The following is a 22,500-nucleotide window of genomic DNA, read 5'->3' on the forward strand; positions in this document are numbered from 1 at the left end:
CGCCAACTTTGCTATTAAACGAAGAGAGAGTCTTTCGTACATCCCTCCTGGCCTAGTCCGAAATCTTAGCCAACAGCTCAATGGTTTTGTGGATGAAGATTTGCCATTGCAAAGAAGGGGGTCTTCAAGGCCAACTTTATGGTCCGTCTTTAATCTAACTGGGTCGGATAGTGACAAGAAAGCAAAGGACAACTCTGACTTTGTGGTTCCAATAACTGGCAAAGAGTCTGAAAGGACTGAGCAATTCCAGCGAGCTGCGAACATGGTTAAGGTGTGGAAAGATATGGAAGTGGAGATTATTGAGCCTTCAGAAGAACATAAGGGATTAGACGACTCCCAAATGTCTATACCTGTTCAAGAGAAGAAAGAAGAAACTAGAGATAGTGGACTTGGGGAACCATTAATAATCTTGGAAGAGTCCGATGAAAGTTCTTCCTCGTCCCCCATCCCCAAGGTTCCTCAAGACAATGAGGAATACAAGTCTCAAGAGCGCCACAGGGTGAACCACCCTCCACTGCCAAGAATGATCTCTTTAAGGGCTGCCAGTGAGGATGACCTAATCTTTCAAGATATGGAGAAGATGAAAAATAAAGTATTCCAACTGGCCAGGCAATACAGTCAGCGAATCAAAAACAGCAAGCCGATGGTAAAGCAGAGACCCAAGATCTCGGAGAGCCATTTTATGCCAAAGAGTTTGTCATCGGTCATCGAAGAGAAGCCTCCGGGAAAAGAGAAAGGTGGGTGTAGTGACTTGGTAGACACTTAAGACAGAATTCAAGCTAAACCTGATTTTTTTGACCTGTTGATTCTTACTTATAAACACTTTAACTTGAGGGGCAATTCCCTAGTTTGAGGTTAATGGTCTTGCCTAAAGGTATAGCTCATTTGTGGTTATCCTTAAATGTTTCCTATACATGCTTTAACTTGAGGGACAATTCCCTAGTCTGCAGTTAATTGTCTTGCCCAGATGTATAGCTCATTTGTGGTTCTCTTCAACCTTTTGGTTACCAGTTCAGACTTTTGATTAGGACTTACACACTAGATATGTTTTTGATGTAGCATTCAATGGATAGGAACATGGTTATACAGTGAAGTAGATTTCGTGATCTTGATTGATGCATGATTACACTAACTCTTGAGTAACTCCCCAAACACTTGAGTAACTTGTCTATGTCCTTGCAATCAACTATTCCATTTAGAAATCATTGGATCTGTGGTTTTCTGTAAACTCTACTGTCCATTCCTGCTTCTGGAGGGATGACATAGCTCCAACACACTTGCCTATAGGTTTCTAGCAGATATTATCTTACTTATCTTACTAATGGGAGTTAATTACCATTGGAAAAAATGCAATGCTGCAATGAAGCACCTTGCAGTAAATCACATAATTCCCTCTGGTCTCCTCCCCTGTGTACTGCCATAGAGGTAGGGTTAGCCGTTATGCTTTTATGGCTAATGATTTTAGGCTTTTGCTGCATCCCAATTCACAGATAATTGTACTACGATCTGAAAACTAGTTCTTTAAATTTCCAAGCTGACCTACTCTATAACCTCTACCGTTTTGTGCTTAGGTATGCCTGAGAGGACACTGTTGCTGACTTTGAATGAGCAGGACAATATTCCAGACTCTAAGAGTACTAGTTCATCTTCCAGCCTCTGTTCTCCTGGAAGTCCTCAATTGCCATACATTTGCAGATTATACCCCCAGAGACCACAAAGTCCAGTACAAACCGAGACCTTCCACTGGCCTGATGTCAAGGAGTTGTGCTCCAAATATAACAACCATGGGCATGATGGCATGTCCGCATCCTCTCGCTTCTTCCCAATGGGTCGCAGTACTTCTTTCCCAGAGAGATTTCAGGACAGTGGATTGGAAAAGTCTGTAGCATCTCGTTCATTGTCGTGTTCATCCCCTTTCTGCAGTTTCACAGTGCAAAGGACTACATCCACAGAATCTGCATGCTCCAACAAGACCCTTGAAGGTGAAGGTTTGCCTTCGTTGTGTAGAGTTAATGCTGTAGACTTTGGTGTGGGGATGCCAGACACATTTGAGCAACCAGAAGACACCCTTTCTGCTAAAAACAATCTGATTTTAGTTGAAAGGGCAACAGGAGGTGAGGAATATAATGAGAATCAGAGATCAAGATTAGATGCTGTTTCACAGGATGAAATGGTGAACAGTAAAGAGCAACACTTTGGTGCATGGATAGATGGCGGTCATCCGTCGTCCTTATTTGAGCAAGCAGAACACAATCAACATAGTTTGGTTAAAAACCTGCGGGAGAAATTTCAGAACTTGAGTTCTTACATGTGAGACTTGTAATAATGCTATATTTTTACAGTAAACACTCAAAGTTAAAGGGCTAGTTCATCTAAAATTGAGAATTCTTTTATTAATTATTTAACCTCATGTCGTTCCACTCCCTTGAGACATTTGTTTATATATTGGACGCAAATTGAGAAATTTTTGATGAAATCTGAGAGCTCCCTGATTGTCCATAGACCGCAAGGTTCCAGAGACATTCAGAAGAGGAAGTCCAGAAAAGAAAACATTGTCAATCCATTCTTTGTGACTTCATCTGTAATCATACGATGCTCCAAGAACACTTTTGTGAAGCAAAAAACTTCGTAAATGCCTCCTCGTAAGGTCCATTAACTAAAGAAATTATAACACTTGCATGTTGCATTGTTGATTCTACCGGCAAAACTTTATATTGCCCATAATAAATGCATGCTCACCTGATGCAAAGGAAAAGATATGAGTGAACTAAACAGTTTTTACAGGTTTTTTCGTGCACAGAAGTGTTCTTGGAGCTTCGTATAATTACATTACATTGTTTTGACAATGTTTTTGGTTTCTTATCTGTACATTCGAGCTTCTCTTTAATAAGAGAGAGCTCCAGGATTTCATCTAAAATATCTTAATTTGTGTTATGAAGATGAACGAAGGTCTCGGGGGTTCGAAATAACATGAGAGTAGGAAATCAATAGCAGACTTTTAATTTTTAGGTGAACTAACCCTTATATGCATTTTTTTTTGTCTAAATAAGGCATTTGACCACTGTATGTGAGAAGCATTGGACTGTTAAACCTTTGTTTTTGAAAGATATCTTAACCTCTAATTGGGAATTATCAGCAGATATCACGTACATTAAAAGGGATACTTGAGGACCTCATGTTTATATATTTATAAACTCTGCATTTGTAAATATATGTACAGTCAAATTTCCATGCATTATATTTTGTGCATATTTCAATGAGATGTAAGCATTTGTTAAAGTAGCTAGCTATTGTAATGTTTTTAAAAAGTGCTTAGATGCATTGTTTCTCTTTGTTATTTTGAGGAAGGCTATGTAAATCAGTCAGTGCACGCCACAAATGCACCTAAGCTTCATACATTTTTCCATCATCAGGAAAAGCACTGCAATACATGCAATCTGCTAGTCATGGTGCATGAGTTATTTGCATGTCTCTTCACTGTTTGTGTTCAAGCCCTGACCAAAGGAAAGAGGGTAATCTCATAAAGACGTCATTCAGCACTAATGAGGAAAAAACTGGAAATTATAATCAGATTAAGCCTGATGAATGATAAACAACGGCGAAGGCTGGTGTAGTTTTCAATCTGGACTGTTTTTAGCTGCGTGCGGACAATTAAAAATGGTTAAATAGTGCTCTGTTTGACTGGATGGTGGTTAAATCAAAATGCTGCTCTTGTTTGACCATGCATTCAGTCCGTTTTACGGTTGCCAGTTACTAGTTGTTGAAAGGTCAGATTTGATTCCACTCATCCTAGAATTAAAACTAAAATATTCTCCAAATTTAACACTGAGGTCATTGAAGCTAATGGACAAAAAGGCATTTGAGCATCATATTAATGCACAGTCACAGAACGTCTCTTCCGCACTGCGTTTGGGTAAATAATGGGAGGTATTATAAGCTAGCTTTGTATTTGGTCGGTATTATTGGGATTTATTTCCGGGCATAATGTCACTGTTATCTTGCATATTTATTTATTTCAGTTGGTGTAAATATTACGCACAATGCCTTTGCGATTTGTTTGTACTAATGTTCCTTTCCTATTCTTCTGTTATACTACATTAAAAGAAGCTTTGGCGCTATAATCAGCATTTTACATGTCCTTTTATTTCCTGATTTATGAAATCTGAACTTGATGTTGCTTTGACTTGAGGCCGCATTGCAGTTTAATTAGTTTCTGCACTTTTTAATGGGTTGTTACTGTAGGACATGCAAGGCCACATAATGTTGATATGATTAATGACTTCATGAAAGGAGAAGAAAAGGCAGTGTTCATATGATCTTAGATTATATTATAAATTACCTTTTGTATGTGTATATATTACGGTGCATATTGCAAATATACAGTGCATGCGGAAAGTATTAATAGCGCTTCACTTTTTCCACATTTTTTTTATGTTACAGCCTTACTCCAAAATGAATTCAATTGATTTATTTCCTCAACATTCTACACACAATCCCCCATAATGACAATGTGAAAAAAGACAGAAAATTGCTGTAAAATCACATGTACACATGTACAAAATTGCTGTAAAATCACATGTACATCAGTATTCACAGCCTTTGCTCAATACTTTGTTGATGCACCTTTGTTAGTGATTACAGCCTTAAGTCTTTCTGAATATGATGCCATAAGCTTGGCACACCTCTCTTTGGGAGTTTTTGCCCATTCCTCTTTGCAGTACCTCTCAAGCTCTATCAGGTTGGATGGGAAGTGACGGTGTACAGCCATTTTTAGATCTCTCCAAAGATGTTCAATAGGATTTAGGTCTGGGCTCTGGCTGGGCCACTCAAGGACATCCACCGAGTTGTTGTGAAGCCACTCCATTGATATTTTGGCGGTGTGCTTTGGGTCATTGTCCTGCTGGAAGATGAACCGTCGCCCCAGTCTGAGGTCAAGAGTGCTCTGAAGCAGGTCTTTATTCAGGATGTCTCTGTACATTACTGCATTCATCTTTCCCTCTATCCTGACTAGTCTTCCAGTTCCTGCTGCTGAAAAACATCCCCACAGCATGATGCTGCCACCACCATGCTTCACTGTAGAGATGGTATTAGCCTGGTGATGAGCGCTGCCTGGTTTTCTCCAAATGTAACGCCTGGTGTTCACTCCAAACAGTTCAATTTGAGTCTCATCAGAGCAGAGAGTTTAGTTTCTGATGGTCTGAGAGTCCTTCAGGTGCCTTTTAGCAAATTCCAGGTGGGGAGTGTCTTCAGTCTGGCCACTCTACCATACAGGCCTGATTGGTGGATTGCTGCACAGATGATTGTCCTTCTGTAAGGTTCTCCTTACCGCCGCTGTGCTTATTGGAACTTTCAGAGCAGCAGAAATTTTTCCCCAGCCTGCAAGTGAAGTGCAACTTTCCGGATGCACTGTATAGTCAAGTGAGTACATTTGGGCTCCATAATACTTCATTGTTTTGTTACATTTTAACCCAAATATTTGTTAATGGAGAAACCCAATCAATAATTGTGATTTCAAGAAACACAATTATCACATATTTTCAAATAAAAAAGATTTTTTAAAACACACAAGCTGCTTTGTAGGGTTGGGAGTTGATTCTAAAGCATTGAGAATTGAGTCCATCAAATGTTTAAAAGCTTAAAAGGACTAATAATTATCATAATTCAGATGCATCTTTACTGGAGAGTCTTTAATCAACTGGGTCAAACAACCATTTCAGGTTTCTTTTATCTTAGTGAAATGATACATCCTTTATGCGTTTTGATAAGTAATTCTGAAACATCCAACTAGTCATATGATTATTAACTTTTTATTTAAGTTAATGTTGTTTTACATATCAATTTCATTATGTGATAGAGCATATCAAATAGCATGTTTGATGAGTATGCCTATATATATCTTGATTTCCTACACTGAATTTCACACGAAATGCATACAATATAATAGAAACCCTGATAAACAAGCTGTGATCTGTTTTAAATGTATAAAAAATACTGCTTTATAAATATTAAATATCCTCAACCAACTTCCGATTTCCATTCATTTACATAATCGTTGTTGTGAGTGCAGCAGTTTTGATATTTACAGGTTAAATATTTTTAATCATTGTGCAAATGCATTTTATACATGATCTTCTTGTGACTTGCATGCATTACATTTTTTAAATAATTGTAAAGGATTGAAATAACAATGAGGACTCGATTCTAGAACCCGGACACAGAATTGCCGGATCTACTTTTCTCGCGCAGGTTACTGTGGTACTCAGCAGGTGGATATTATTTATTGAGTTGATGCGACCGCTCAAAAAAGTCCCAATATAAAGAGCTATTTTCTTACTGTAACAGCTAAGGAAAATAACAGATCGATGGAGTCAGAATGTACTCGCTGGGTAATTCATTTATGTTAATTCTGAACAAAAATAGTTCCTTTCCACGGTCAAAACAAACGCGCCCCTCCCCCCACTCTCAGAAAGCGCGGGCATTTTTTATTTACCTCAGCGTCGCTGCACGAAGTGACGGCTGCATTTCTTCGGTGAAATATAGGTTTGCTAACCATGTTTCGTTTTACGAAATCATTTTTGAAAAACAACTCCTTTAATTTCATCCAAATCTACTCAAAGGGACTCGCTGGTATTCATTTAAACGATCTTTTTGGGTGACTGAACCGCGCCTGATTCGCGTCATAACGTGGATAACGTAACAATTGAATGATGTAGGCGTTACTGTGTAAAACATCTCACTAAAACAAGTTGTGTATATCATTGTTTACGTTGAGCGTCATCCATCCATGTAAAATCGTATTTATTAGTCATTTAAAGATGCTATCCCTGCTGAAAAATCCAGCTTAAACCAGCCTAGGCTGGTTTGCTGGGTTTAGCTGGTTGACCAGCCTGGTTTTAGAGCGGTTTTGGCCATTTCCAGCCTGGTCTTAGCTGGTCAGGCTGAAAAAATGAGCAGCTAAAACCATAATTTTTCAGCCTGACCAGCTAAGACCAGGCTGGAAATGGCCAAAACCCATCCAAAACCAGGATGGCCAACCAGCTATCCCTTTTCAGTAGGGATGTGTTTTTAACCATATAAATGCTCCAGCATACTGCAATGTTAGTATTAACTAGTGAACTAATTAACTAACAAACACTCACAAATAATAATAAATATACATTCTTTAGGTTTTACTACAGTAAACTGTTGTGCTGTAGTATAATACTTAAAATCTATATATAAAAATCTATATTTGGGTCATTTGTTGACATAGTTGTTGTGTCTCAGTAGCAAATAGTATCACCACAACCGATAAGTTCAAGTACTTTGCTCTAATATGGTTCAAAAACATTTTCTCCAAATTACATCCGATGATTCTTATTCAGTATAACATAAATATGTTCATATAAGTAAGTGTCTTATTTATTGTGATTATTTGGCAATGAACTAAATTCATTTAAATGATTATGCTTCTTGTTTTGGAGTGAGTGTTGTGTTAAATATGATAATAATGATGATGAAGAGCTCCCTTATATAACTGAATCTTTTTCAATATAAAATAAATATGATTATATAAGTCAATGTCTTTATTAAGTGTTGTATGGATTGACAAGCTCCTTTTTCTAACTGAATCCTATATACATGTTTATATAAGTTAATCTTATTCGTTGTATTTATTCGGTAATGACTTGAAACCCGTTATGCTTTGGAGCGGATGTTTTATCCATTATGAATTATGATTGATTATGATAATGAATATGAAACGGAGCTCCTCCTTTCCGCCAGCAGGTTTCAGGTTGTGAATCTCTCTGAAGGTTTGATTCTGACAGTCATGGAAAAGCAGAGCGACTAAAGACGCGATTAACTAACTAATTAACTCGTCTAGCTGACTGAAAACTAACCAGATCGGCTGGTTTCAGGATGGGCTGCGCTATTTCGGGCTCCGGACTGACAGCGGGAGCCCCGGAGATCAGACCCGGGGAGGAAGAGACTCCGGCGGGACTCACCGCCAATCACATCCGCCTCATCAAGGAGTCCTGGAGGCTCATTCAGGAGGACATCGCCAAAGTGGGCATCATCATGTTCGTCAGGTCAGCATCAGTTTCAGTTCACTTCAGCGCTGTTTAAACAGTGCTTTCACAATCTCAGAAATAAAGATACACATCCTAACAGTAGCTTAAAAGTAGTGAAGAGTTCAGATGCAAAACCTCTAGGTGCCGTCTGAAATTTCCGTCGAAAATGAACATTTTTCTCAGCCTCCTTTGTTTATGTTGAGATTTTTTACTTTAAACACCAGGAAAAGTGCTTATTCTTAGCCATAAAAGTGATATTATTGAACATACACACAGGAGACTGATTAAAATACTCATTTTAGAGGAAAATTTCAGACGGCATTTAGAGTTTTGTGCATCTAAACTCTTCACATATTAATATCTAAACAGTAGGGTACAAATGGGATCCTTTTGGTACAAATATAAATCTGCTGAAAGGTACTACCTCAGCGACAGCTTGTTAAGCTTTATTTCTGAGTGTGCACAAGAGTATGTTTGTTTTATGTCAATCTGCATATAGTTAAAGTCAGAATTATTAGCCCTCCTGTATATTTAGTCTCTAATTTCACATTTTTAAATGCATTTCTAAACAATAGTTAATAATAATTTTAGCCCCTATTCTTTTTTCCCTTATATATGCTTCCCCTGGGTTCTGTTTTTAAAAAACATGGTCTGTCTTTCCACTGTTATGCAGATGACACTCAAATTTACCTGCCCTTAAAATCAAGTTCAAGTGGGTTGGAGACTCTTATGTCTTGCCTGTCGGATGTGAAAGCCTGGTTGTCTTTGAACTTTCTAGATTTTAACGAGAGTAAAACTGAAATATATGTGTTCGGCCCGTCAGATTCTTCTAGGACACCACCAGTAAATCTTGGTAGATCAAGTTTTTCTGTAAAGCCTTGGGTAAAAAACAAAAATCAGGGTGTTATCTTTGATGATGGCTTGAGATTTGATAAACAGATTAACACAGTGGTCAATTCCAGCTGTTTTCATCTTCCACAGTCAACCCTATTTCATCTAGAAAAAATGTTGAAAAAAATAACTCATGCTTTCATGACTTCTAGATTGGACTACTGTAATTCACTATATTTTGGGATCAGTGAGACAGCTCTATCCCGCTTACAGTTAGTTCAAAATGCTGCTGCAAGGCTTTTAACAGGTACCAAAAAATATGAGCATATCACACCAGTCCTACGCTCTTAGCACTGGTTGCCTGTGCACTATCAGGTCACTTAAAATTCTTCTCCTGGTTTTTAAATCACTAAATATCTTAGCTTCTTCTTACCTGTCAGACCTGCTGAGTGAACATCAGCCTGGTCGGTCTCTTCGGTCATCTAACCAGAGCCTGTTATGCATCCCAGAGTCGAGGCTGAAATGCAGAGGTGACCGTGATTTCGCAGTTGCTGGTGCTACCTTGTGGAATGCTCTGCCCCTCTGTATTAGGTCTATATCATCTCTGTCTGTTTTTAAATCTAGGTTGAAATCTTACCTGTTTGATTTGGCATTTTATCAGTGAGAATTGTTTGTTTTAGCTGTGATTTTATGTCTTTCTCTTTGTGATTTGTATTGTGCAGCACATTGGTCAACCTTTGGTTGTGTTTAATAGTGCTATATAGATAAAATTGAAATACATAACTCATTTCTAATAACTGATTTCTTTTCTCTTTGCTATGATGACAGCACATAATATTTGACTAGATATTCTTCAAGACACTAGTATTCAGCTTGAAGAGACAGTTAAAGTTTAATTGACCCTTCGCTAAGCCCCGCCCTCCTTAGTTAACTCCTTAGTCAAGCTTTCGTGCCTGGCACATCTATTACAGTGTGTATGCGCTGGTGTCAGACATTCCCAGGGATATTGTAGTCATTTTTGGTGAACGGGTGAGATATCTGAGAAAGCCAAACAAAAAAGGACTGCAGTATGCATACAGGGGTATATTGACGACTTAATAGGCAACCGATTAGAGAATAATTTAATCAAAATTGAAGCTAGGTTAGCCTAGCCGCCTCATACGCTGACCATTCACCAGATTAGCTCATGCACAGCAGGAGAGGTGACATTTAAAAATAACCAAATAATAACTAACTAAACCGTGATTGCTCTATTTTTAGCCAAAAAGCCCGATAAACTATTGTTGTGCAATGAAATATATTGTTACTAACCGACGAGGAAACGCACATGGGCAGTGCTTTTACATAATTCACAGAAAGAGGAAACTGATGGATTGGTGCCGAATATTAGCATCATTGACCCATAACAATGTACAGCACCTATAGCTGTCAGTATGTTTGTGTGCTCATTATCCAGTTTCTATTCTAATTTGCAGTTCAGTGGAAGAAATAAATAAATTGAAACGCAAATCAAAGTATTAGTAGCAGAAGTGAACAAATAGGTTTTTCCTACCAGCAAATATTAGTATATGTATAAGTATATTGATCGCAAGTGCTCAGATTGTGATCACATCCCGGTTTTGTTCTGTTGATATGTAATTTCAAATGTTCGTAGCTTGAAACAAATGAAATATGACTGCTATTAGTATGACTACTATGGCGAGGGCTTAAGCGGAGCAGTGCTCATAATATCGAGGGGAAAAAAAGAAAAAGTCCGCTGTGAAACATAACCTGCTTTGTATTTTTGTAGGAAACACAGTTTAGATCTGTTTAGGGAAAGAGGTGTGTGAGTTGTTGTCGTCAGTCACTAAATGTGAATATTGAAAACAAAACCAGCTTAACTCCGCTCCTTTAGCGTCCCTCACAGAGCTGGATCCACGCTGGCATTTCTCCCCTTGGGTTTTAGGTTTTGAAAAGGGGAAAAATTCCACCATCCTGTCCAAACTTTAAGGATACCGGGTGTCAGATTTGCACGGTCCATACGCACAACGCTTTGGCTTGTTTACCTCGCTCAAAAGCTTGACAGAGCTCCTGCGCGTAGCTATGGTCGCTAAGCCACGATTAGTGGGTGGCAGTTTTTGGGTGTGGCTTAGTGAAGGGTCAATTAGGGTATAATGCCAATGAAGGCATTATCTACACACAATATGAATTCGCAATTAGAAAAATACTACAAACTATATTATACTATTTATGAAAATACTTCAATAACAGACAAATCCAAATGCCCCAAACTCAAGCGAGCTGCGCTTCAGACCAGTTCAGCTCAATGACGTATGATGTCTCCGACACCGCCTGTAGTCGCATTTAGCAACTTGATAGCAGCCGTCTTTTTAAAGAAGCGTAACCGGTTTATAAACTCACGAGTGTGATGTAACTGATGTGTTTTATGTCGTAGAATAAATCGTCAAAGTATCTTGAAGTTGTGTTAGCCACGAACCTTATTTAAGCGATTTATCTGAAATCCCATTGAGAAAACCCATTGACTGTGGGACGAGGGAACCGGAACTGCTAAAATGCTAACTCGCTTCTGGGTTTTTGCATACAAATCGACGTCATAGTTCCTCCACTCTAGCAAGTCATTGTATAACAGTGGTTTATTCTGTAGACAATAGAAAATATATATAATTCTTAAGAGGGCTAATAAAATTGACCTTAAATTATTATTGGGCTTAAGTAATATGATCTTAAGTACTGTGAAAATTAATTTGCTCTATTAAATATAACTTAAGAAATATTTTAATTATATATATATATATATATATATATATATATATATATATATATAATTTATTTCACAGAAGGGCTAATAATTTTGCCCTCAACTGTATCCTTTGTGAAGTTCAGATGCGTAAACCTCCATCAGTGCCATCAGAATTTTTCTTCTAAAATGTGCATTTGCCTCAGGCTTTTGTTTGTAGGTTTAGTAATTTCACTTTTATGGCAAAGGATAGATTAACTTTAATAATATTAATAATTCAATTTATTTATAAAGTGCTTTTCTGGACACTCAAAGTGCTTAACACATTTCTTGGGGGGAATCTTCTCATCCACCACCAGTTTTTTTTGGTTTCAATTTTATTGCCTTCAAGGTGAAAACTGGAGGCTGAGAAAAATGCTCATTTTAGAAGAACAGTTCACTGTATTTCCAGTGACGTTTACCATGCAGATCCTTTATAAAGAGTAAATGTGTCACGTAGAAGCTTAATGACTTTCTTCATCTCTTATCTCGATTGTCTTTATGATGATGCTGTATAACACTGTAAGTGTGAGTTTGTTGAAGAGGAATATAATGACATTTTCCTCTTGGTTGCATTTAATGCATCTGTGGCATCATGAAAAAGCAGAAAACTGAGAAAAATGCAAAGGGAAGACCTGAATCAGGTCAAAATAATGATTGTGAAGCATTTTTCTTCATCTCTCGAGAGCTGATGCTCAGTGTATAGCCGTGTTAAAATCAGGTGACAGTCAGCCTCTTCTGTGCTACAAATCACACTCAATTATAGACTTTTAGTATAATAGCATATAGTATTTCCTGTAAAATATTTTCTTCTGGAGAAAGTCTTATTTGTTTAATTTTGGCTAGAATAAAAGTTTACATTTAAAAAAAAAACATTAAGGTCAATATTATTAGCCCCCTTAAGCAATATTAATTCAATTCAATTCACCTTTATTTGTATAGCACTTGTACAATGTAGATTGTGTCAAAGCAGCTTCACATAAAAGGTCACAGTAAATAGGAACAGTGTAGTTCAGTTTGTAGTGTTTAAGTTCAGTTCAGTTTAGCTCAGTTCAGTGTGGTTTAATAATCACTACTGAGAGTCCAAATACTGAAGAGTAAATCCAACGATGCGCAGCTCTACAGATCCCGAACCATGCAAGTCAATGGCGACAGCGGAGAGGGAAAAAACTTCACTAATTGGCGAAAGTGAAGAAAAAAAACCTTGAGAGAAACCAGACTCAGTTGGGCACGACCATTTTAATTTCTCCGCTGGCCAAACGTCTTGTGCAGAGCTGCAGTCTCAGTGGCGGAGGCTGGAAGCTGGCCTAAGCGAAGACTCGTCTGTCCCTGGAGCGTCACAGGAATCAGTCTCATGTTCTCCACTCCTCCATGACCACCACAGTAGCTGCTCAGGATACGGCCTGGTCCAGGATATGGAAACCTTGGGATCATCTCGTCGTTGGTCTTGGATCGAATCAGTGACCGATTCGATATTAGTTTTGGATTGTCTCCAGAACAAATCACTGTTATACAACAACTTGCCTAATTACCCTAACTTTACCTTAATTAACCTAGTTCAGCCTTTAAATGTCACTTTAAGCTGAATACTAGTGTCTTGAAGAATATATAGAAATCAGTTATTAGAAATGAGTTAATAAAACTATTATGTTTAGAAATGTGCTGAAAAAAATCTCTTCGTTAAACAGAAATTATGTAAAAATCTTTAATAATAATTAATAATTCTGACTTCAACTGTACATACATACACCGTTTACAAATATTCCCCAAATGCTGTTTAACAGAGAAGTGTAGTTTGATGCGCATTTGGGATTTCCAACTGTGGTGTTTGTTGTTCTCTAATAAACGAGTTGCACCTCAGAAGACGAAACACAACGACACAAGACGAAACACAATCTCTGGGAGCGCAGACAGATGCTCAAGACAGTTCTGGAGGAAATAATAATAGAAGAATAATACTGAAGCACTGTGATGATGGACTGACGGAGGGCTGAGGCTTTTTATAATCAGCAGAACAACAATGTAAGGGTGCAAACTGTCTTTTTTTAATGACGTTTTGAGTATTGTTTATCTACTAGGGGTGTGAACCTACACTAGTCTCACTGTTCGGTTCGGTTACGATTATCATACCATCGATTCGGTTCAATTTCATAGCATCTCGGTGCATTGACGATGCTTTCCTTAAACAATTAGATTTTTTTCTTTAAAACATAAATTTTTTTAATTAAAATCTATAAATACTTTAATATTTATATATTATTCGTAAAAAAAAATTGTCCTTTAAAACAGCAGTAAGATGTATGAACTGTAGCTTTAATTTGACCTGCTCAAAGAAAACACTCTTTCTGAATGTATCAAACAAAGCTCCAACACATGCACAGACGACAGCATGAGCATTTACTGCAAATAAACTAATGTAAATATTATCCTGCTTGCTTTTTGAGCGCTGTCTTCACCCGCTCAACAGAAAGGGCTGTGCTTGGCTTTAGAAATGAAAGTGTTGTTCACCGATGAGTGACGCGAGAAGAACAGCCGCGGTTACAATTACAATACGGTTATCACAGGTAATCCGTAATAGACACAGTGGAGAAAACTCGCACCTCAGGCACGCTCGTGTCTGGATCCACAAGTATTGCTTTAACAGCTGAGAGGAGAGGAAAAGTTACCTCACAAACAGGCCAGCGCAGCGGGTCAAATGTCCAAAGGGAGAGAGAGAGGCAGAGATGAAGTTTTACAGCATTTCTCCCTAGTAGTGAAATAGCGGCTCGTGTGCTGTGCCTTCTTCAGTGTCAACGAAAGACTGTCCAGCAGATTCACAAGCATTTGAATTGTGCATAATTATCCACCTTTTAAGTAGTGGAAGTGTTTTATTTACTCGGTCTCGCCTCTACTGCGACATTGCGCATAGAGATAAATGACGTCAGTACGTAATAACCGGTACTGATCCTATTACTGAACCGATATCGAGTTATCCCCATCTGCATCGTGGTGCACTAAAGAAACAATTAATTTTGACACCCCTATCTACACCATTGTGAATAATGGATTTCGAGTGTATAATGAAATAAATAATGATCATATATGAAAATGTATTGTTAATGTTTTGGACTGTCTGAATTTTATTGCATCAGTTGGCGAATATACTCAGCAGGCACACAACATCATAAGACGTTAACGTTAGGTTAGATTTAGATCATGATGTCAGGTGACCAAAATTCAATGTCTAGCCAATGTCTAAGGACAACGTTATTTTGACGTCCAATAACGACATCAAATTACGTTGATATTTGGTTGATTTTTAGGTTGTGTTGAAAAATGACCAAAATCCAACGCCTGATAGATGTCATAGTAGTAACGTCCACACAACGTCAAGGTGTAACATGATTAGATGTTGATATTTGGTTGATTTTAGGTTGTGTTGAAAAGTGACCAAAATCCAACGCCTGATAGATGTCATAGTGGTAACTTCCACACAACGTCAAGGTGTAACATGATTAGATGTTGATATTTGGTTGATTTTAGGTTGTGTTGAAAAGTGACCAAAATCCAACGCCTGATAGATGTCATAGTGGTAACGTCCACACAACGTCAAGGTGTAACATGATTAGATGTTGATATTTGGTTGATTTTAGGTTGTGTTGAAAAGTGACCAAAATCCAACGCCTGATAGATGTCATAGTGGTAACGTCCACACAACGTCAAGGTGTAACATGATTAGATGTTGATATTTGGTTGATTTTAGGGCGTGTTGAAAAGTGACCAAAATCCAACGCCTGATAGATGTCATATTGGTAACGTCCACACAACGTCAAGGTGTAACTTGATTAGATGTTGATATTTGGTTGATTTTAGGTTGTGCTGAAAAGTGACCAAAATCCAACGCCTGATAGATGTCATAGTGGTAACGTTCACACAACGTCAAGGTGTAACATGATTAGATGTTAATATTTGGTTGATTTTAGGTTGTGTTGAAAAGTGACCAAAATCCAACGCCTGATAGATGTCATAGTGGTAACGTCCACACAACGTCAAGGTGTAACATGATTAGATGTTGATATTTGGTTGATTTTAGGTTGTGCTGAAAAGTGACCAAAATCCAACGCCTGATAGATGTCATAGTGGTAACGTCCACACAACGTCAAGGTGTAACATGATTAGATGTTGATATTTGGTTGATTTTAGGTTGTGCTGAAAAGTGACCAAAATCCAACGCCTGATAGATGTCATAGTGGTAACGTCCACACAACGTCAAGGTGTAACATGATTAGATGTTGATATTTGGTTGATTTTAGGTTGTGTTGAAAAGTGACCAAAATCCAACGCCTGATAGATGTCATAGTGGTAACGTCCACACAACGTCAAGGTGTAACTTGATTAGATGTTGATATTTGGTTGATTTTTAGGTTGTGCTGAAAAGTGACCAAAATCCAACGCCTGATAGATGTCATAGTGGTAACGTCCACACAATGTCAAGGTGTAACATGATTAGACGTTGATATTTAGTTGATTTTAGGTTGGACATTGGACATTGACGTCACCTGACGTCAACACAATTTTCGTTTTCAAACAAAATCCAACGTCCCCATAATGTTAGGGTCTGTTGGGGTACAACGTCAATATGATGTCATGTTGGCGTCCTGTGCCTTCAGGGTATGAACAAGCGAACAATGGATGTTGTTTTTTCTACAATGGAGATAATGTTTTTACAGGTGGAGGAAACCTTCCTTGTGTTGTTAGCCATATTTAAACGAAAATTAGATGAGGGTGACACGGTGGCTCAGTGGTTAGCACTGTGGCCTTACAGCAAGAAGGTCACTGGTTCCAGTCCCGACTGGGTCAGTTGGCATTTCTGAGTGGAGGTGCATGTTCTGCCCGTGTTGGCGTGGGTTTCCTCCGGGTGCTCTATAGGTCAATTGAATAAACTAAGTTGGCCATAGTGTATGAGTGTGTATGGGTGTTTCCCAGTAGGGTGCAGGTATGTGCAAAACATGCTGGATAAGTTGACAGTTCATTCCGCTGTGGCGACCCCTGATGAATAAAGGAACTAAGCTGAAGGAAAATGAATGAATGGTCATCTAATTAGTGACATAATGTGATTGACTGTGGAATAAGAGAGTGGAGTTAGAAGATTGTGTCATGCACCGAGGAAGGCATTTTGCCAAAACGTCTATGTTTTGTATCTCCTAAGAATGTAAAATAAAGATATTTACATTTATCCAAAGCGACTTACAAATGAGGACAAGGAAGCAATTTACACAACTATAAGACTATAAGATATATAAAGGATTTATTAAACGAGTGCGGATCATGACCTTCTCAATACATTATTAAACATAATAGTTTCAATCATTTCTTTTGCCTTTGCCATGATGACAGGTTATACAGTTTTACTAGTTATCTTGCAAGATTTTAGTATTCAGTTTAAAGGCTATTTTAAGGCTTATTTGGGTTAATTAGGCAAGTTATTGGACAACAGTGGCTTGTTCTGGAAAGCCAATCAAAGATCATTTCTTAAGGGGGCTAATAATATTGACCTTATTAATTTCAGCTATAGTAAAAGAAATAAGACTTTCATCAGAAGAAAAATATAATAAGAAACTATAAAAAAAGGTCTTTGTTAAACAGAACTTATTATTTGAATAATATAAATATTTAGAAATATATATAATAATAAATATTTGAAAAATGCAAAAAAAAAAAGTGTCATTTTTAAGGTTAAAAACTGAGTCTTGTTGATTTCTGCATGTCTTTTCGGATGTATTATTGATTGCTTTATTGATTTGCATCTGTAATCTCCTCATTATAGTATTCTCTCAGTTATTATTGACTAGCGTATCGATTTAAGCTGTTTTCAAACTATTGACTGCTGCTTTGTGACACAAACATTCGCCTTCAACTGCAGCTTATTTCTGCATTTGTTCAGAAAATGGATTTCGTAGTCACTTCTGGGCTCATTTATTTTTTCAGTATTAATGGATAAACATAAGTGGTGATGTATTCAACAAATGAACACACACTGGAGAAGAACATGGATGTGCATCTGTCCAAACACATTAAAGATTCATTCATTCGTCAGCAAATGAACATTCACTGCTAATCTCACAGATTCATTTGGAAAAAACAGTCATGAAGACGCTGCAGATTGTGAAGGAAACAGCTGCTATTATGAAGATTAGAGACTCATATTATCTCATTCAAGCATCACAATGATGACAGACAAACAAGAATCCAAATCATCCATATGAATTAATGTGTCACTGATTTTGAATTAGCTGCCGTTTGTTTTTTTTTAAGTTAATTTATGCATTTTTCATTTTCAGAAGTGTAATTTCATGACAAAATTGTATTTATTTACAATAGTTAACATGAATAACGGTTGCACGGTGGCTCAGTGGGTAGCACTGACACTTCACTGCAAGAAGGTCACTGGTTCAAGCCTCAGCTGTGTCAGTAGGCATTTCTGTGTGGAGTTTGCATGCTCTTCTCTTGTTGGCGTGGGTTTCTTCTGGGTGCTTCGGTTTCCCCCCACAGTACAAACACATGCGCTGTAGGGGAATTGATGAATAGTGTATGGGTGTTTCCCAGTACTGGGTTGCGGCTGGAAGGGCATCCACTGTGTAAAACATATGCTGGAATAGTTGGCAGTTCATTCTGCTGTGGTGACTCCTGATTAATAAAGGGACTAAGTCGAGGAAACAATGAATGAATGAATGACCTTATAAGATCAGACAAAAAACTTACAAAAAATGTATAAAATCATTCAAAAATGTGTATGAAACAATCAAAATATGACATTAAAATGTTGGTAATATAATATAAAAAATTTTTAAAATAAATGTAATAAGATTAAATTCAGATCATAAAAATAAAGCTTCTTTATTTTGGTCTCTTGTCAAGATAAGATCTCAAACAGTAGGGATTAAGCCAAAGGAAGGTTGTATAGAGCATCTGACATCATGTACCTCACTCAGGACATGCGTTAGGGCTTCCCCTACCATAATACACCCAAAACATGGATTGCAGTAAAACTCATCAATGGCTATAAGCGTTTTGTCTCGTCAATGGGCAGGGAAAGAGTTAAGCGAAATACTTTAGCGATTTGACTCACATCATTATAGGCTACACCCATACATTAGGGCTGTGCAATTAATCAACCCCTTTCCAGTTGTACACATTTGTTGTTCTGCAAAGCTCAGTTTCATGTGAGATTTACTAAAGGCATGTACTGTAATGTCACGTTTGCAGCACAGGATGCGCATCATTCATTGATGTACATTCAAATCTTTCATGTTTTTGAAAGAGTGAAAGAGATCGCGTTCTGTTGTGTGTGTTTGTCACCCCTAAAAAATACAATTAATGAAACACTTAACTGTGCACTTTTGACGAAACAACAATAATATTAAAAGGTCAAATAAATCAATTTAAATAAAACCTGTAAAATCTCAAATTGTAATGTAAAAGGGTATTTTCATGTTAACATCATGTGACCGTTGAGCCAGATCCCATGTAGCATGTAGAGTAAATGTGCTGTTCAATCACCGTCATTTATATTCCTGAACAACATTCAGCTGTTCATATTCCTGGTAAAAGCTCCTGGAATTCCTCGTTAAGCGCATATATATATATATATATATATATATATATATAATGTAACCATGGCGATCAGAAGCAGCGTGTGTGAAGTAGTCTGAGGACAGCTGAGAGAGAGAGAGAGAGAGAGAGAGAGAGAGTGCATCTGCCTGTTTGTCTGAGAGAGAAAGTGTGCCTGAGTATTTTTATGTGTATGTGTGTTTGAGAAAAAGTGTGTGTGTGAGAAAAAAGTTTGTCTGAGTTTGTGTGTTTGAGATATAGATGAAATGTATGTCTGAGGTTGTGTGTGAGATGGAGAATGCGTGTGTCTGGGGTTGTGTATGAAAGATTGAGAACGTTTGTGTGTGTGAGAGATTAAGTGAGTGATTTTGGTTGTGAGTGTATGTCTTGCTAGTGTGTGTGTGTGAGAGAGAGAGAATGTGGTGTGTAATAGAGAGAGAGTGAGTGAGTGTGTGTGCATGTAAAAGTGGTTGTGAGTGTGTGTATGTGTGCATGTTGCATTTGTGTTTATGAAAGTGTGAGCGTGAGAGAGAGAGAGAGAGAGAGAGAGAGAGAATGTGGTTCTGAAAGTGTGTGTAATAGAGATAGAGAGTGAGTGTGAGAGAGCAAGATATATTCTGTGTGTGTGGTTGTGAATCTGCATGTTGCATTGTGTTTATGTAAGAGAGATAGTGTGTGTGTGCGTGTGTGTGTGTGTGTGTTTGAGAGAGAGAGAGAGAGAGAGAATGTGGTTGTGAATGTGTGTGTGTGAGAGAGAGAGAGAGAGAGAGAGAGAGAGTGTGTGTGTGTGTGTGTGTGTGTGTGTGTGTGTGTGTTTGAGAGAGAGAGAGAGAGAATGTGGTTGTGAATGTGTGTGTAATAGAGAGAGAGTGTGTGTGTGTGTAAGTAAGAGTACTGGTTGTGTGTATGTTTCTCTGAGGATGTTTCTATTCAAGGTGGAGGTCTTGCTGCTGTCTGACTCTCAGCGCTCACAGAAACTCATTATAGTTCCACAGGAGGTCGAGATGAACTAACACTCATGACACACACTCTCCTCCTCCTCACTACTGGAGCTTGATGCTGTTTCTACACACTTGATCAGTTCATTTATGACTTAAAAGATGAAATATCACCGGCGCACCCGCCAAAACCCACCAATTATGTTACTACACGTTTTATATTAACAGATTTCTTGCGTTTGAAATCAACACTAATGACAAACAAACTAACAAACAAAAGTCTACAAGTGCCCACCGGCCCTGCACACACTGCTAGACATGAATGAGATGCACAGAGTTAATGATGGGTGCTGTCTGATATTGCACAGATGATATTGACATATACCTTATCATTTGCATATGTCATCTTAATAGCAGGATCAGTCTTTTCATGAGCTGCAATATTAGTTTCATCTCAGTGAATGCATGCTCTTTAGCCATGGTGAACGCTGTTACCTGAAAACTCCGTCCCACCGGCTTTACAGTGAATGCTTTAGGCATTTTCATAGTGGAAGATGGGCCATTATTTGTAGCTTTAGGTGGTTTCTAAAACGAAATCTGTCAGTGTTGTTTCCATCTCTCATCTTCAGCACTTTACATTTTCGCAGTTGTAGCTCCCTGTCATCTGAAGTGGACCAATAAGAAGTGCTTGAAGGCGGGGCAAGCATTTCGGGCTTTGTTTACTGCAGCAAATTGACACGACAACAGTTTTAAACCATTCCTGAGCGCTGCGTTTGGCGTTTTTAGGTGCATAATGCGTGAATGTCTCCTAAATCCGCGGTGAACGTTTTGCTGTGAAAACTGATCGCACGGCAACAATTTTATGCACTCGCACAAATGCTCCCAAATATATTTTGAGGTCGCATTGATAAAATTTCGGGTGCATATGCAACCAAAACAGTCACAGTTTCCAACCGTGTTATGGCAGAAATATATATTATATTGTGCAAAAAGTGTGCAGCATTTAGGAAAGAAATGAAAGGGCTCTTCACCTTAAAATTTTATTATGTTTTTCTCTTCTTTTTCATTCGTTTATAACACATTGTATCTGTTTTTATGCTTATTTATTTTATTTTTTAACCATTTTTATTATTTGTTTTTATTTTTCTTATACTTGTTTCTTTTATTCCTGTTTGTGTAAAGCACTTTGAATTGCCACTGTGTATGAAATGTGCTATAGAAAGAAACTTGCCTTGCCTTTCCTAAATTTGTTTTAAATAATTTAGTTAAAAAATTCATAACTAAATCGTGAATCGTATTGAATTGTGAATCAGGTGAATCATTACAGTACATCCCTATTAAAATGTTTAGAAATGTGTTGGAAAAAATCTGCTTTCCGTTAAACAGAAATTGGGGGAAAAATACAAGGGGGCTAATAATTCAGTAGGGCTAATAATTCTGACTTCAACTGTATGTTTGCAGATACAGAAACAGTGCATATATATATAAGTCTGTGTGTTAATGTGTAACCCGTGAACATCAGTTTGGGTTGTGTCTGTTCGGAAGGAGTTTCAGTGTTGTAGGTCACTTCATTTCCAGTAAAAAGCATGAAAGTTTCCCGGACAACCAGAAGACCTTCAGTGATTAGACGGAAACGCTGGATCACACACCGTAACGTCTGCAAAATCACATACATCAAACTCTCCTTCAGCATTTATTATGACAAGCAGATACTGAGGCCAGACGTCTTGTAGATTTAACTTGATTTTCAACACAAAAAAATAAGTCATAAAAATGCAAGTAAATGGAATAATCGAATATATTATAAATAGATTAAAGTGAATATGTAAATGGAAAATAAATAATGTTAAATTAGGATCTAAAATGAATTACATTATAAATGCTATTAACATAAATAAATAGTAACTGCCACTTTTAAGCAATTCCACAATGTATGATGTTTGTGAATGTAAAAGTTTTTTAATTAGGGATCTGCTGATAAGAAGTGGCCAATATTAATATCTTTTTTATATTTGGAAGCTGATACTGATATATGGACGCAGTAGTGCAAATCTTGATATAAAGTAATGAATAATTTATTTGAATATCAGGCTCTTTATATATAAATAATATTATAATATAAATCTTTAGAGCAGTACTGATATGATGGCCAGTATATTTTATTGTCAGAAAGATGATGATATGTTTTACAATACTGATATGGTCACTGATAATCAAGCAAATAATGATTCTTGATTAATTAAAAATAAGCCGATACCCTCTCCACACTTTCCTGTCTCCATTTCTCACTGCCCTATAAAATAAAGGCTAAAAA

General features: G+C 37.6%; 2 protein-coding genes across 2 annotated transcripts in view; both read left to right on the plus strand.

The window, feature by feature from the left end:
* The window catches only part of LOC130244133 (pleckstrin homology domain-containing family G member 3), a 130,390-nt gene extending 126,269 nt beyond the window's left edge, over positions 1-4,121 (plus strand). The window contains exons 18-19 of the mRNA XM_056476416.1: positions 1-737; positions 1,572-4,121. The exon at positions 1-737 is cut by the window's left edge and continues 632 nt beyond it. Of these exons, the coding sequence (XP_056332391.1) occupies positions 1-737; positions 1,572-2,314 (1,480 nt within the window). The 3' untranslated portion in view covers positions 2,315-4,121. The remainder of the gene's footprint in view (positions 738-1,571) is intronic.
* A 3,674-nt stretch (positions 4,122-7,795) lies between these two features.
* Positions 7,796-22,500, plus strand: part of xgb (x globin) — a 30,585-nt gene continuing 15,880 nt past the window's right edge. The window contains exon 1 of the mRNA XM_056477354.1: positions 7,796-8,069. Coding sequence (XP_056333329.1) covers positions 7,900-8,069 — 170 coding nt within the window. The 5' untranslated portion in view covers positions 7,796-7,899. The remainder of the gene's footprint in view (positions 8,070-22,500) is intronic.

This window comes from Danio aesculapii, chromosome 17, assembly GCF_903798145.1.
Source record: "Danio aesculapii chromosome 17, fDanAes4.1, whole genome shotgun sequence".
In the NCBI taxonomy this organism is placed as follows: Eukaryota; Metazoa; Chordata; class Actinopteri; order Cypriniformes; family Danionidae; genus Danio; species Danio aesculapii.